General features: G+C 36.1%; 1 protein-coding gene across 2 annotated transcripts in view; it reads right to left on the bottom strand.

Annotated features, from left to right (window-relative positions):
• Positions 1-8,466: 8,466 nt before the first annotated feature.
• Positions 8,467-16,637, bottom strand: part of AGMO (alkylglycerol monooxygenase) — a 441,694-nt gene continuing 433,523 nt past the window's right edge. For both annotated transcript variants that reach the window (XM_021674184.2, XM_064380352.1), the window contains one exon: positions 8,467-8,996. Coding sequence is in view for 1 of the 2 variants with exons in the window: in XM_064380352.1 (XP_064236422.1) it covers positions 8,982-8,996 (15 nt within the window). In the remaining variant the exon portion in view is untranslated. The remainder of the gene's footprint in view (positions 8,997-16,637) is intronic.

Below are 16,637 nucleotides of genomic sequence, written 5' to 3'. Positions count from 1 at the left end.
CAGGTTCAAGCGATTCTCTTGCCTCAGCCTCCTGAGTAGCTGGGATTACAGGCATGAGCTACCTCAGCCAGTTAATTTTGTATTTATAGTAGAGACAGAGTTTCTCCATGTCGGTCAGGCTGGTCTCAAACTCCCAACCTCAGGTGATCCACCCTACTCAGCCTCTCAAAGCACTGGGATTACAGGTCTGAGCCACCGCACCCGGCCCCTAAATTGTTTTATGTCATATTTTGTATGCTTTATATGAAAGCAATTAATTCCTAATAGGACCGCCTTTATTGTTGTGGGGTGTGTGTGTGTGTGTGTGTGTGTGTGTGTGTGTGCATTTGTTTTAACAGTCTCTAATGGTTTTATTTTCTTCGACTACCTATCTCTTGTCAAGTTTTCCCCCTCCAAAATTCCCCTGTGAGATGGTTTACCTTCTAGATGTGCTATACAGGTGTCCCACGGAGGTTTCCCTACACTGAAATTCTACCCTAGAGACTGTTCTCTGGGTTCCATGACTTCCTCTCCCTTAGTTAAATTCTTTGGCTTGCCAAAGCCTATTTTCATAAGATACCAATAAAAAGCTCCATAGAATGTAAGATGCCCTGGTCCTGCATATCTGAGAATGATTTATTTTTTTACATTCCACAGTTGGTTGTTAATTTTCTTCATATAGAAGCCTAGGTTCAAAATTATTTTCTCTTAGAATCTGAAAGCCTTCTTCCACAGCCTTCAAGTATTCATGGTTTCTGCTATTTCTTAGACGTTAGCAAGTAACTTGCATCTCTAGAAAGCTTTGCATATTCTTTTTATCAATGTAGTTCAGAAATTTCTGAATGATGTATACTGGAACAATTATTCTGTTATACATTTTACCGGGAAACTTGGATACTTGTTATCTGATAATTTATTATCTTCAGTCATGAAGATTTCTTTTCTATTTTTATTTGTTATTTTTCCCTGTTCATAATTCTTCAGTTTCTGTTATTCAAATTGTTAATAGTTAGTTAGGTGGTGTACTTTCAGTACTGTAGAGAATCTTGAAGAAGAAATCGTCCCTCAGGGATTCAGGGAACGTTTTAGAGGAAGGAGGGCTTGATAGGAATCCTGAAACTGACGGCAAAGGCTGTGGCGCAGTGGTGATCGAGGAGGACATGTAACATCAAGTGCAGACCAGCATGCAAAGCAAAGATGGAAGACAGAAGACGGGTTCATTTCTATCATGAAAGAGTTTTATAGCAGGAGATGAGTATGAATGAGGGTTCACAAGAACTATGATGATCATGTGGAGGAGGTCCTTGAGTTCAAGCCCCGGAATAAATGTCATCATATGTAAGGAAATGTCAGTGAATGTTTTTAAGCTGGGGAGTGAAATGACTAAAAGTGAGTTTAAAGGAGCGGAATCATTGACTGAGGAGGAGAGAGAGGGTGGAGATGAGGAAAGAGGCAATGAAACAGTATAGAAGGCTTTAACTGAAACAACTGCTCTCCTCGATTCATTGTTTCCTAAGAATGGCAATCTCCTGGTCGCTTCTGAGTCCACAACACTCTGGTCCTTTGCTTAAGCCAAGGATAACAGCGGTGGAAGGCTATTATCCTCTCTTGACCCACAAATGATACATACACCCACTTCAAATCTAGCTCAGCTCTCAGGTTCCTCCATTCACTATCTCACCAGTCCCTGAAAAAGTTAGAATTGCCCTCCCCTCTTGAATGACATTTCCTTTTTTTAGTACCTCTATTATTGGTACCTTTAACTTGCGAACTTGCATAACTGTTACTTATTCTGAACCTGTTCCTTTAGAAAGTCCTGGAGACAGGGCACTTTGTTTTTTTCTCTTATGTTCAGAAAAACTTCATGAAACTGAAGTTAGAAAGTAATGGCGAGGTACATGTTGTGTGAGTCTCATGAGTTTACTCTCTCGTGGATGATTTAAGTAGAGTAAGCAAAAGCACGTAATGTGTGTACACTGCACCAGTTGGACAGGCTGTATCGTCATCCTGACATCCCAAATATTGTGTGTATTTTGAGACAACGAGCTGTTAAATCATATTCATCAAGTTTAGTGATACAGAATAAGATTTCAATTATCTATGTGAAGGAAAATATTCTATCCAAAAATACATAAACTAATCTGAAAACATTTAAAACTCTCTGTATTTCTAGGCAATACATTGCAGCACATACAATCAAGAGTCAATTAAACTGGTAGAAGCAGAGTAAACCCTTATCTAAACACCAATGGTTCAATATTTACCCGTTCACAAATAACGTATAGCCTGAGATGGTAAAATATCAATTAGCTTTAATGAGGCTGATCAATAGAAAATTAAATCTTTTTGAATGAAGACAAAGTGCCCGTGGTGTTTTATATAATAAAATAAATGTAATCTAAGGGCTGAGTCTACAAATAAAACTCTCAAAAACTCTAAATTGATTTTTTCATTTAGTTCTTAACAATGTTATTTGGTAATATTCGACATATTATAAACATTGTGTGCATTTATACATATTACATAAAGCTTAATGATAAAATAAATATCCTCCCTGAACTAACCACCAAAATTAAGATCTAGAGCATTCCGGACACCTAAATGTCTGTCTGTGTCTTCCTATCTGTTCTTCTGACTACTCATAACCAATTAACCACTTTCTGGAATTTTAGTTTATCATCCACTTGCTATGTCATTATTCTTATCACATAAAATGTGTAACTCCAGGTGACATATACTTTTAACTTTGTTTCTGAGTTTTCTCGCAATTATTTCTACATTTCATCCACATTGGCATATGTAATTATTCGTTCATTTTTCACTGCTAGTATAATATTCTCCTGAAAATGGGGCTTTTAATTGATTCCAATATTTTATCCTTTTTTTAAACTTTTATTTTAGGTTCTCAGGGACATGTGCATGTTTGTTATGCAGGTAAACTCATGTCACGGAGGTTTGTTGTACAGATTATTCTGTCACCCAGGTACTAAGCCTAATACTCCTTAGTTATTTGTTCTGCTCCTCTCCCTCCTCCCAAGCTCCACCCTTAAGTAGGCCCCAGTGTCTGTTGTTTCCTTCTTTGTGTTCATAAGTTCTCATCATTTAGCTCTCAATTTTTTATTCTTGGTAGTGATATTACAGATTGTTTTTCTCCTGATGGTCAGGTATTAGAGTTGTTTAGGGGCAAGGAGCTGGTACATACTGAACTAGAATTGCTGAATCATTTGGTATATGAATGATTAATTTTATAAGATTGTGCCAAATTACTTTCCAATATATTTCTTTGCACCACTGCACTCCAGCCTGGGCTACAGAGCTGCTAGACCCTGTCTCAAAATTGAAAAAAAAAAAATCATATAGTATGTAAGTTAGCATTGATTCACTTTCTTGCCATTAGTCAGCATTTAATCAAACTATATATATATATATATATATATGCACATAATGTATACAATAAATTAAATATATTAGAACTTTATCATGGTAGAAAATAGTAGGAAATAGAATACAAGTAGAGATTCAAGCTAAGAAGTAGTAAAACTGAACCAAAAAAAGGAGTTTTTCACTTGGCAAAAATAAAATCATAAAGAATATATTAACTATAGGAAATAAATTATAAAAATATAATATCAAAAATATAAAATATGCCATAAAATATAGAAAAAGACTCATTCTGTCTTTTGAGACTCAGCTCCAGAAATCAAAGCAATAATAAATAAAAATTAATTTGGTTAAGTATACCAAACTAGGTTTATATGTATATTCTCTTAGGAGTCTGAAGATATTATTCTAATACATAGAGCATCCATTACTGTTGTTGACAAACAACTCTCGATCAAGTTGATGCTTCTTTGAGATTTGTCTTTTCCCTCTGGCATCTTTTAAAATCTTTACTTTTTCTTCTCTGTGTTTCACTACAATAGTTTTTAGCATAAGTTATTTTTACCTTATCTTTCAATTGTAATAGAAAATATTCAGTAGTCATCTCTTAAAATATTTCTTCTCTACCATCTTATTTATTCTGTCTTCACAGGACTCTAATTAGACATATTTTAGTATTTCCATTCTCAAAATATCTTAATCTTGCCTTTACCTTTTTTAATCTCCTTGCATCTTTGTGCCATGTCGTTAGTAATTTCTTTAGATAATATTTTCTAGTTCATTGGTTCTCTCTTCAGTTTTGTGTAATTCACACTTCAACCCACGCATTAACCTTTTGAAAATTATTATTTCAATATTTATGTTTTTCATTCTTAAAGTTTATCTTGGTTCTGTCAAATTTTTGTATTTTTAAAATAGTTTCTTGCTAATTGTTCCTTTTTACAATTTTGTTTTTACCTAAACATTTTGCATGTGTTTATTTTATATTTTATATATGATAATTCCAATATCTATAACCCTTAGGGCTCGTAAACAAACACTTTTTTCCTGTTGATTCTCATTCACGGATATTTGTGTTCTCGTGTGTTTGGTGCTCTTTGACGATAGGTTTATATTTAGTTGACCTTGACTTTTCAGAGTAAATATGCATTTCCTCCTTCCAGGAATCAGGGAGCTAACAAGTGAGACCAATTTATCTACCTTCTAGGATTCTGGCATTGCTTAAATAAACTAAGAACTTTCATCTTGCCAATGCCTCATGGTCCAGTCACCTGATCCTAGTACTGATGGACTTGGCCTGAGGAGAGCCCAACACCTTGGGACCTTGAGAGTGTTCGCAGGACAGACTGCAGTTTCTGTTTCAACCTCCTTTCCTGTCTTTTTGTTGCTTATGGTTTTGTCTTCTTGGAGACTTCTGATTAATTAAGTCATATTAATAGTGTAATACTAGGTGTTGGCTGGGCACGGTGGCTCACGCCTGTAATCCTAGCACTTTGGAAGGCCACGGCAGGCAGATTGCCTGAGCTCGGGAGTTCGCAACCAGCCTGGGCAACACCATGAAACCCCATCTCTCCTAAAATACAAAAAATTAGCCAGATGTGGCAGTGTACACCTGCCGTCTCCTCAGCTACTCGGGAGGTTGATGCAGGAGACTTGCTTGAACCTGGGAGGCGAAGGTTGCAGTAAGCTGAGATGGTGCCACTGCCCTCCAGCATGGGCGACAGAGTGAGACTCCATCTCAAAAAAAAAAAAACTGTGTGTTATGCAAAACCTACTTTAGTTTTCTCTTAGACCATTAAAGCAACTGCTTGAAATGAAAATGCTGAGATTTGACCTTATAGAAGTTAGAACACCTGATATGTACTTCCAAGTAAAACTCATGATTATATTATTTGTGTTAATTTTGATATTGTTACTGATACACAAAATTATTTTTTAATATTAAACATATTTTTCTCAAATTTTATTCTTTTTTTGTTAAATGTCAAGAACTAAGCTAGGACTCTTACTCTGCCAAGTAATAGAGCAATTTAAAGAACATGTTTAAAAAAATCTATTAAGAAAGATCATTTCAGCCAGCGTTTCTCTTCCTCCCAAAAGATGGAACAGTGTGTCTTTGTCTGTAGGCTTAACCTTTTGCTAATTCTCAAACTGCCTGATCCATGAAGAGTTCATTGAGCTCTAATGCTGTACAGTGGGTTTCAATAGCAAAGGTCCAGATCAATCATTTTCCTCCTAATCTCTAAGCCTTTATTCACACCCCACTGTGCTAATAATTACATTGTTCCCAATCCACAAATTACATAAACTAAATATAAGAAATAGCCACTTTTTAATCTTAAATAATCAAATTAAAACTAATTCTAAGCCTCTATCACACGCAGTTGGTGGGAAATCGAAAGTTAGTCATTATTACGGCTCCATTATCTTTCAAGGTCCAAGTGAAATACGGCCTGGAAATAGAAGCAACATTCACCGACCTATGAACCATAATAGTCATATCTGTAAACATTACCGCATAACTTGGAAGAGGTTCTTCATATCTAGAAAGCTTTTTTTCAGGGTTTTCTAGTAGCAGGAGTACTGTCCTGAGGCTGCGAATTCTGTTATTATTCAGCCTCCATAATCGCTCCTTCTAAACTTTACCTCTGGGGTCCTCTCAGTGGTCTTTTCTCTTAATCTTTCAATTTCATCATTTCTCCTCTACTTATCCTCATAAGAATTTTATCTAATTCCTTCATCCTGAAGCTCTAAGTCCTCAAAGAACACAAAGGGATGTGTGTCTTGTAAGTGGCTTTTAGTTTTGGTTCAGCAATGCAACCTCCCCTGCAGCTGTGGAATACAAAAGTGCTAGGCTATCTTAGTGAAATCAGGGGGAATAGGAGATTGCCCCCAGAAAAGACAAAAGGGATCACTTTGCCACAATCATTTCTGCTAATATATGTTTAATATTTATTGAATGTCCGATAGGTATCAGAAGTGACACTAAGAAGCCTTATAGTAGTGGTCTCATTTAATCCTCACAACCATGTTATGGAATCTAGGTACTGTTATCTCCATATTACAAACGAGATACTGAATCGAAAAGAGTTTAAATCACAGCTCTTGATCTCACAGTTACGAAACTGAGGAGCCAGGAAATAAACCCCAGCGATCTGATGATAAATTATATTGCTTTGTTCATTGATTAGGTTTTTGATTTATTATTTGTTCCCTGGTTTCTCTTCTAGTAGCCTGCCTAAATTACCAATCTCAATTAGCATTAAATGTTTCCAAGGATTTGGAGTCCTGCTGCTACTGAAGGTGAAATGATGAATGGAAATTTCACTGTCTCCTTTGTTAACAGACTTTTTTCTAAGACCAACATTTAATCACAGCCAGGCCACTCCGCAGAATCCCCTCAAGTCATGCTCTGTAAATCTAATGGACCAACTTGCTGTTATTGCCCCAACCTATGTGACATGCTGAGGTGGTGCTCGATTTGGCTACCCCGTAGATATGGCTAGATTTATTTTACCTATCCCTTCTCAAATTCCTTCCCTTTACCAGAAACATAGCATGACTCACTGCATGCCAACATCTAACTAACTGAACATACAGACTGTAGTAACCTCAGAGGTACTTTAACAGTAAAAGGCATTTCAGAAAGAGTAAATATTTACATTTTACGTATTTGGTCTGTGATATTATGGGTATATTCAGAAATATTTAAAAACATATTACATTCAGTGAAATAAGATGAATGGACAGAGTTGGCACTGAAGGTTTTTTGTTTTTTACTTAAACCATGTAAAACATATATAGCAATAGTTTCTAACACTATAGAACAGTTTACTCATTAAAACTTCATGTTTTCTTAGAAGGGAAGGAATGATGGTAAGATTTTGAGAATGACTTTAGTCACTGTGAACTATCCCAATACTAATCATTTTGTGAATGCTCAAATAGGGTAGATTACTCAGGAATTAGAAAGCCAGTACATTGTAATTTTAAAAACTTACAAGTAGCATGCATGGCAAATTATGCATTCCAATAGGAAACTTTAATAACGAGTGGCATAACTATTTTCACTAATAGCATCAAAATATCACCTTTTGCCCTATGCTTTTGAAAAAGATGGAGTAAAATGGTAAATAAACGGATTATGTTTTACATGTCATTTTCACTTTGCTTTGTATAATTTTATGTGAAAAGGTAATTGCTTTCTGAATGCCTGCAAAATAAAGAATGACTACCAAAATCCTACAAAATAAAATAGCACAGTTATGTAAAAAAATATTTAAAATAAATAACAATACTGTCTCATAGTATGAATACAATAAAAACTATTTTCATCAGTATATAGATACATAGATATATAAGCTTATACGTTCAAAGTAAACAACTAAATAGAAATGTATCAAGCTATTGATAACTATCTCAAGACAGTAGTATTATGGATAATTGTTCTTACTGTATTTTTGTTATTTTTAACCCATTAAACTCTAGTGTTTAAAGGAAAAGTAAATTTTATTTTTACTTTAGAGTAAATTACTTTTTACCTTTCACATATTTCCATATACTACATAATGTCAACCTCCATTATTCTCACAGTAGAAGATACAAGGGATATTTGGTAACAGAAATTTAATCATCATTACACAATTATATCATAAAAATTGAATACTATGACCTATATCTACTTCCTTCCAGAGCAGGGAAAACTAGAAAACTCTAATTTCATTTTTGAATGTTTGGTATAATATGCTCTAAAGTATTGTGTATAATTATCTCAAAGGCAAGTTTATGTTAGCAATGAAGCAGAAGGTATTTTATTATTAAAATTTTTGTGCAATTACATTTTACCTAGGAAAATTAAACAATTTTTATTCTTGGAAAGAGTTGATTTATTCAGTGCATTTTAATATTAAAAACTAACAAAACATAGATCTAATTCTTCACCAAAATATAACTAACAAAAATCTGCTAGAGCACAGTTAAGGTAACCACATGGTTAATTCTAATGTACTTCTATAATATTTGAAATATAACTATTTAAACTTATCAAGTTAATGTTATAAAATATTTCAGATTTTTGGGAACCAATTCTGAAAGGTTAATACTTTCTTATTGCAAATTTAGGTTACTCAGAAATGGGTTTCTTAAAAGAAGAACATAAATAATTTATATATGAAACACAAGGCTTAATGTTTGGCTCCAATATTGTAATACCAAATGAATTACTAAGAGAAAGAAAAATGTAATAGAATTATTAGTGTTGCATGAAAACTAGGCTTAAATACTGCATAACAACCATTTCCTAAATCTAACTCTATAAAGTTTACAAAGTGATTTTGTCTAGACAAAGGAAGCAGCTATTTGTTTTTTGTCAAAGTACTCTTTGTTAAAATGAAGAAATTATAGATGTTAGTTGTCTTGGCTGAGTCTGCATTCCAGTTTTATTAAAATTAAAACCAACAAGCATTCTCTATTTTTCTTGTTATTAAAGTTACCCGTACATTTGGACGGGGCACAAAATTTTAACCCTAAAAGTACATGCTTTCGTTATGGAGGACAAGTTCTTCACAGATGAAACTAACATCATAAAACATTCCATGCAGATTTCTGTAGTGCGTTCATGATCATGGCAGCACCCTCTAAAATATAAAGTAGGATTAGAAAATCAGTGAAATATTGACACCATAAAAAGTAGTTAATAGTACATTGAGTGAAATGTAAAGATTTAAACAGTGTTTGCAATAGTGAGTTTCAGTGTGCCAATAAATTAACATCCGTATTTTTTATAACCACTCTATTATTTAGGATATAGATTCCAAAAAACGTTAAAAAATATACACACACACCCCCCACACACACACAAAGCCACAGTGGCTTGAAGAATAGGAAAGTGCTGTGCAGTGTGTCACGTCCCAGTTCTCTCGTCTTGTTGCTTAGCCTTCTCTGGGGTGCCTCCTCCTCGGGGTCTAAGGTGGCTGTGGCTCAGGACCACATTCCAACCTTGGAGAGGTGGGAGGGGCGATCAATGGCACACGCCTGTCTTCTATAGACAAATCCTGGAAATTGGACTCTGTATTATTCTGTTCTCATGCTGCTAATAAAGACATGCCAAGACTTGGTAATTTATAAACGAAAGAGGTTTTATGGACTCCCAGTTCCAGATGGCTGGGGAGGCCTCACAGTCATGGCGGAAGATGAAGGAAGAGCAAAGGGATGTCTTACATGGTGGCAGGCAAGCGAGAGCATGTGCAAGGGAACTCCCTTTTATGAAACCATTAGCTCTTGTGAGACTTATTCACTATCACAAGAACAGCCCAAGAAAGACATGCTTCCACGATTCAATTACCTACCACTGGGTCCCTCCCATGATATGTATGAATTATGGGAGCTACAATTCAAGATGAGATTTGGGTGGAAACACAGTCAAACCATATCATACCCATTATCTTTTAATGAATGTCCACGGTCAGAACTTAAATTTCAGAGCTACAACCAACAACCAAGGAGACTGAAAAAAGTAGACTATATTGGGTTGCTGGGTGACTAGTTAAAAATAAGGAACTCTATCAAAGAGGGAAAAATGTGTCCTCAGAGAAACCTAGCAGCCTCTGCCATAGTCACATGTACACAGACTGTAAAAGGCAAGTCCCTGAAAATTTGTAATGGTAAAAATAATATGAAATGTAAAACCATTTCTTGATTTGGAGATTACACCTCTACTACCCTGAGCATTATTATTTTGACTATTATTCAATATAAAATATGCTTGTCATAGCATCAAATTCAGCTGTCAATTCTGGAATATTTTCCAATCACCTAAGAGGGGAGGCTCCAACTAACACAAAACAGTCTTGTTCAGTGGTAACGTGTATCAGAAGGAATCAATTATGAATAGTATTCAATTTATTTTTAAAATACCATTTATTTAGGCCTAGTTAACATTTTCCATCTTTGCTTTGCTATTCCTTTTTATATTTTGGCCCTTCTTAATGGAATTATTCTCCTTCTGCCTAATGTACATATTGTAGATATTCTGTTAGGGTCGATTTGGTAGTTAGTGGTAAATCTCTTATGAGTAAATTGTATTTTGGCCTTATTCTTGACATATAGGTTTGTGGACATACAGTTTTAGCTTTACAGTTATTTTCTTCTTTTTCTTCAGCTTTCATTTTAGGTTCAGTGAATACACGTTCAGGTTTGTCACGTGGATAAATTGCATGTTGCTAGAGTTCGGTGTACAAGTGATTTCATTACCCAAGCAGTGAGCATAGTACCCTGCACATAGGTTTTGACCCTCACCCTCCTCCTATGGACCACCCTCAAGTAGGCCCTGGTATCTATTGTTCCTTTCTTTATGTTCACATGTACTCAAGGTTTAGCTCCCACTCATAAGTGGGAATTCACGCACTATTTGGTTTTCTGTTCTTGTGTTAATTTGCTTAGGATAGTGGTCTCCTGCTACATCCATGTTGCAAAGGACATGATTCCATTTCTAATCACTGCATAGTATTCCATGCTGTATAGATGCCATATTTTCTTTATCCAGTCCACTATTAATGACCATCTAGGCTGATTCCACGTCTTTGGTATTACAAAGAGTGCTACAAATAACATATAAGTGCATTCGACTTTTTGGTACAACAATGAGGGGAGTATATACCCAGGAATGCAATTACTCGGTCAAATGGTACTTCTATTTTAAGTTCTTTGAGAAAACCCCAAACTGCTTTCCATGGTGGCTGAAATAATTAACATTCTCACCAGCATGTATAAGCATTCCCTTTTCTCCACAACCTCGCCTTGCTAACACCTGTTATTTTCTGAGTTTTTAATCATAGCCATTTTAACTGCTGTGAGATAGTATCTCACTGTGGTTTTGATTTGTATTTCTCTAAAGATTAGCAACGTTGAGAATTTTATATACATTGGCCATGTATATATCTTTTTCTGAGAAATGTCTATTCATGTTCTTTGTACATTTATTTCCTGAGGTCGTTTGTTTTGGCTTTTTAAGTTCCTGATAGATTCTGGATATTAGACCTTTGTTGAATGCATGGTTTGTAAATATTTTCTCCCAGACTGTAGCTTGTATGTTTATTCTGTTGATCATTTCTTTTGATGCAGAAGCTCTTTAATTTAATTAGGTCCCACTTACCTATTTTGTTTTTGCTGCAATTGTTTTTGGAGACTTCATCATGAAATCCTTGCCAAGGCCTACATACAGAAAAATATTTTCTAGCTTTTTTTCTAGGGATTTTATAGTTTTAGGTCTTACAGTTAAGCTTTTAATCTATCATGAATTTATTTTTTTATATGGTGAAAGGAAGGGATCCTATTTTAATCTGCATATTGTTAGCTAGTTATCACAGTATCATTATTGACTAGGAAGTCTTTTTCCCTATTGCTTGCTATTGTCCATTTTGTAAATAATCAGATAGTTGTCAATATGTGGCTTCATTTCTGGGTTCTCTATCCTGTTCTACCCGTCTATGTATCTATTTTTGTAACAGTACCATGCTGTTTTGGTTATTACAGTCTTGCCGTATAGTTTGGAGTCAGGTAGTGTCATGCCTCCAGCTTTGTTCTTTTTTGCTTAGGATTGCTTTGGTTATTTGGGCTCTTCTTTGGTTTTATGTGAATTTTAGAATAGTTTTTCTTAATCCTGTGAAAAAAAGGATGTTGGTAATTTGACAGGAATAGCATTGAATCTGTAAATTGCTTCAGGCAATATGAATATTTTAACAAAATTGATTCTTCCTGTCTTAAAACATGGAATATTTTTTCATTTGTTTGTGTCATCTCTGATTTGTTTCATTAGCATTTGGATCTTTCACCTCCCTGGTTAGCTACATTCTTAGGTATTTTATTCCTCTTGTGGTTATTATGATTGGGATTGCATTCTTGATTTGGCCCTCAGCTTGAACATTATTGGTCCAAGTAGCATAGAAATGCTACTGATTTTTGTATATTTATTTTGTATCCTGAAGCTTCACTGAAGTTCTTTTTCAGTTCTAGGAGGCTTTGGGCAGACTATGAGGATTCCTAGGTGCAGAATCACATAATCTATGAAGAAAGATAGTTTTACTTCCTCTCTTCATATTTAGATGCCTTTTATTTATCTTGACTGATTGCTCTGGCTAGGACTTCCAGTACTATGATTAATAGGAATGAATGCTGAAAAGGGACATCTTTGCATTTTTCTTGTTTTTGGGGCAAATGCTTCCACCTTTTGTCCATTCACTATGTTGTCGGCTCTGACTTTGTCATAGATGGCTCTTATTATTTTGAGGTATGTTCCTTAAATGCCTAGTTCATTAAGGGTTCTTAACATAAAAGGATGTTTAATTGTATTGAAAGCCTTTCCTGCATCTACTGAGATCATCAAGTAGTATTCATTTTTAGCTCTGCTTATGTGATGAAACACATTTATTGATTTCCATACATTGAAACAACCTTATACTTCAGGAATAAAGCCTACCTGATCATGGTGGATTCGCTTTTTAATGTGCAGCTGGATTTGATTTGCTAGCATTTTATTGAGGATTTTTGTGCCTATGTTCATCAGGGATAACAGCTCGAAGTTTTCTTTTCTTGTGTCTCTCCCAGGTTTTATTATTATCAGAATGATTCTGGCCTCATAGAATGAATTAGAGATAGTCACTCCTCCTTGATTTTTTTTGAAACATGTCAGTAGTATTGGTACCAGTTCTTCTTTATGTGTCTGGTAGAATGTGGATGTGAAGCCTTCTGGTCCAGCACTTTCTCTGGTTGGTACATTTGTACTAGTGCTGCAATTTCAGCATTTGTTATTGGCCTGTTCAGGATTACGATTTCTTCCTGGCTTAATCTTAGGAGGTTGTATATCTCTGGGAATGTATTTATTTCTACTAGGCTCTCTAGTTTGTGTGCATAGAAGTGTTCACAATAGTCTCTAAGGTTTTTGTTTGTTTGTTTGTTTGTTTTCTTCTGTCAGGTCAGTGGTAATTTCTCTATTGTCATTTATAATCGTGTTTATTTGGATCTTCTATTTTTCTTTATTAATCAACCTAGTGGGCTATCAATCTTATTTATTCATTCAAAGAACAAAATTTTGGTTTTAGTGATCTTTTGTATGGATTTTTGCATCTCACTTGCATTCAGTTCAGCTCTGGTTTTTTTGTTTGCTTTTTTCTGCTAACTTTGGAATTGATTTGCACTTGTGTTCTGAGTTCCTCTAGGTGTGGTGTTAGGTTGTTGATTTGAGATCTTTCTAACTTCTCTCTGTAGGTGTTCAGCACTATAAACTTTCCTTCCTGCTAACATTGCTTTTGCTCTAAGAGATTCAAGTATGTTGTACCTTTGTTTTCATTAGTTTTAAATAATTATTTATTTCTGCCCGAATTTAATTCTTTATGCAAAAGTCATTCAGAGCAGGTTAATTTTCATGTACTTGTATGGTTTTGAGAAATATTTCTAGTGTTGATGTCTATTTTTACTGTGTTGTGGTATGAGAGTGTGATTTGTAGGATTTTGGCCTTTTTAAATATCTGTTGAGAATTGATTTATGGCAGAGCATATGGTCCATTTTCGAATATGTGGTGTGTGCACATGAGAAGAATGTGCTTTCTGTTGTTGAGTGATGTATTCTGCAGATATTTGTTAGGTCCATTTGGTCAGCATTGAGTTTTGGTCCCAATTATTTTTGTTAGTTTTCTGCTTCAGTGATCTGTCTAACACTGCTAGTGGTCTTCTAGGTCTGAGATTCTTTCTTCAGCTTAGTCTATTGTGTTCTTAACACTTCCAATTGCATTCTGAAATTTCTCTAGCGGGGTGAGATCTCCCAAATATTGTTTACTTATCTAAGTCTCTTTGTATGTTTCTAAGAACTTCTTTAATTGATCTGGGTGCTCCAGTGTTGGTTGTATATATGGGTAAGATAGTTAAGTCTTCTTTTGAACTGAACCTTTTACCATTATGTAACACAATGCCCTTCTTTGTCCTTTTTGATTATTTTTGGTTTAAAGTCTGTTCTGTGTGAAATAAGAATAGCAACCCTCTTGTTTTGTTTTTTGTTACTTTTTAACATTTTCATAAGTTTATTTGAACAGATAGAAATTCATGAATTGGGCAACATCATCAGGGCTGCACTGAAGACGTGCAAAGGTAAAAGTTTTTTTGAATTTATTTTTTTATTTCAATAAGTTGGTTGTTATGTAGACTTTATTATATAGTTGCTCTATAGTGTCAGTGAGCTGCGTTCTAGGCCACTGGAGTTGGCAGAGATTAGTCTTTGGTGTGTATGTTTAGCACTTCCTTAAGGACCTCTTGTAAAGCACGTCTCATCTGGTGGTAACAAGTTTCCTGATCATTTTCTTGTTTGAAAGGATTTTATTTATCTTTCGCTTATGAAGCTTAGGTTGGCCAGAAATGAAATTCTTGGCTGGAATTTCTTTTCTTTAAGGGTGCTGAATATAGGCTTCTACTCTCTTCTGTCTTTTCAGCGTTTTGATCAAAAGTCCACTGTTACTCAGGTGGCGTTTCCTTAGTACGTGTTCTGCCCCTTTTCTCCAGCTGCCTTTCAGATTTTTTTCTTTCACATTGACTTTGTAGAATCTGATGACTCTGTATCTTGAGGATGGTTGTATTATATAGAATATGAAAAGGTTTCCTGAATTTGTATTCAGCCTCTCTGTAGAGACTGGGAAAAATTTCACGGACAGTATCCCCACGTATGTTTTCCAAGCTGCCCATTCTTGGAAGTATGTCTCTCTCTCCGTGCCTTTCATGTGCCAATGAGTCACAGCTTTGGTCTCTTTACATAATCCCATGTTTCCCAGAGGTTCCTTAAATTTTTTTTTCTTATTTGCCTGTTTTTCCTTTATTTTTATTTGTTGATTTGAGGAAGCAGTCTTCTAGCTCTGAGATCTTTGCATATGCTATTATTAATGCTTCCAATTGCATTAGGAAAATTTTTTTTTTGCATTCTTAAATTTCTTTTGTGAATTTTTCACTTCCAGAAATTCAGTTTGGCTTTTTCTTGAAATGACTAAGTCATCTTTCAACTATTGGACTGTTTTACTATTTTACTGTTTTCCTTGGATTGGGCTTCAAACTTCTTTTATATCTCAATGAGCTTACTTGCCATTCAGATTCTGAATTCTATGTTTGTCACTTAATCCATTTCAATCTGGTTAAGAACCATTGCTGGGGAGATATTGCAGTCATTTGAAAGTAAAAAGAAACTCTGGATTTAACAGTCACCAGAGTTCTTGCACTGGTTGTTTCTCACCTGTGTGGGCTGATGTTCCTTTAGTTTTTAAAGTGGCTGTCTTTTTTATGGGGCATTTTGTTTTTATATTCTTTGATGCCCTTGAGGGTTTGACTCTGGTGTAAGTTGGCTTTAGTTTATGTCTTTGTTTCTGGATACTTTCAGGCAACCAAGGCTCAGTCCAGCACTCCTGGGCTACATGCTGTAACCATGGGGGGTTGTGACAGGAATCTGGCTTTGTCCTCTGGCACCTGAAAGTGAAGCATCTGCTGCACCAGAGGGGTTGAGATATTCCCAGTCTGTTGGCAACTACACTGTAATGGGGCTGCTGGTAATAGTGCTCCGTGAGGTAGTGGTGGGCCCTTGTGCACATGCACACCACAGGGTGGCGGGGAGTCCATGTGTGCATGTGCACTAGCAAGGTGCTAGGGATGGGTATGGGCGAGTGCACTGGCAGGGAAAGGTTGTGGGTATTTACTGTCAGGGGTCCATCCCCAAAAACATTGCATTGGTTAGGCAAGATAGCCAATGAAAGAGCTATGGCAGTGGCTGCTGGCAAGCTGAGGCTGTGCCGCAAGCAGGTGTGGTTAAGCAATGACCCCGGGGGAGGTTAGCAGATAGGGGGTGCTCAGATCAGACTGACCCCGTCCCATGGGCAAGACAGCTCTGTTCTATCCAGTTCTGGCAGCCAATATAGGGTACAGCCTCGGGGCAGGGGCACCCATGGCTGTGCTTTACGGCAACCATTCCCATGCCAAACCCTCTGAGCTCAATGAAAGTCGGAGTTCTGTCTCCGCCAACTCCCCAGGCAGTTCTCGCCAGCTTGGTTCTTGCCAGATGTCCATGGGGGCTGTGGAATCTCCCGCAGCTAGAATCCTGGAGGTCAATGGTAAGGGTAAACCACTCCACGTTTGTTTCACTCATTGCTTCCCTAGGACCTAGGAAGGGCCAGAAACAAGTCTTCATGCTCAGCAACCACATGCTGGGTTGGTAGCTTCCTCTCCTTTCAGCCCGGGGTCTGTATCCTCCCTCT

This window comes from Aotus nancymaae, unplaced genomic scaffold (genome assembly GCF_030222135.1).
Source record: "Aotus nancymaae isolate 86718 unplaced genomic scaffold, 86718_ANA_hifiasm-v0.15.2.pri h1tg000025l, whole genome shotgun sequence".
Classification (NCBI taxonomy): Eukaryota; Metazoa; Chordata; class Mammalia; order Primates; family Aotidae; genus Aotus; species Aotus nancymaae.
The sequence above is the reverse complement of the archived record's forward strand: the minus strand, read 5'-3'. Positions and strand labels throughout refer to the sequence as shown.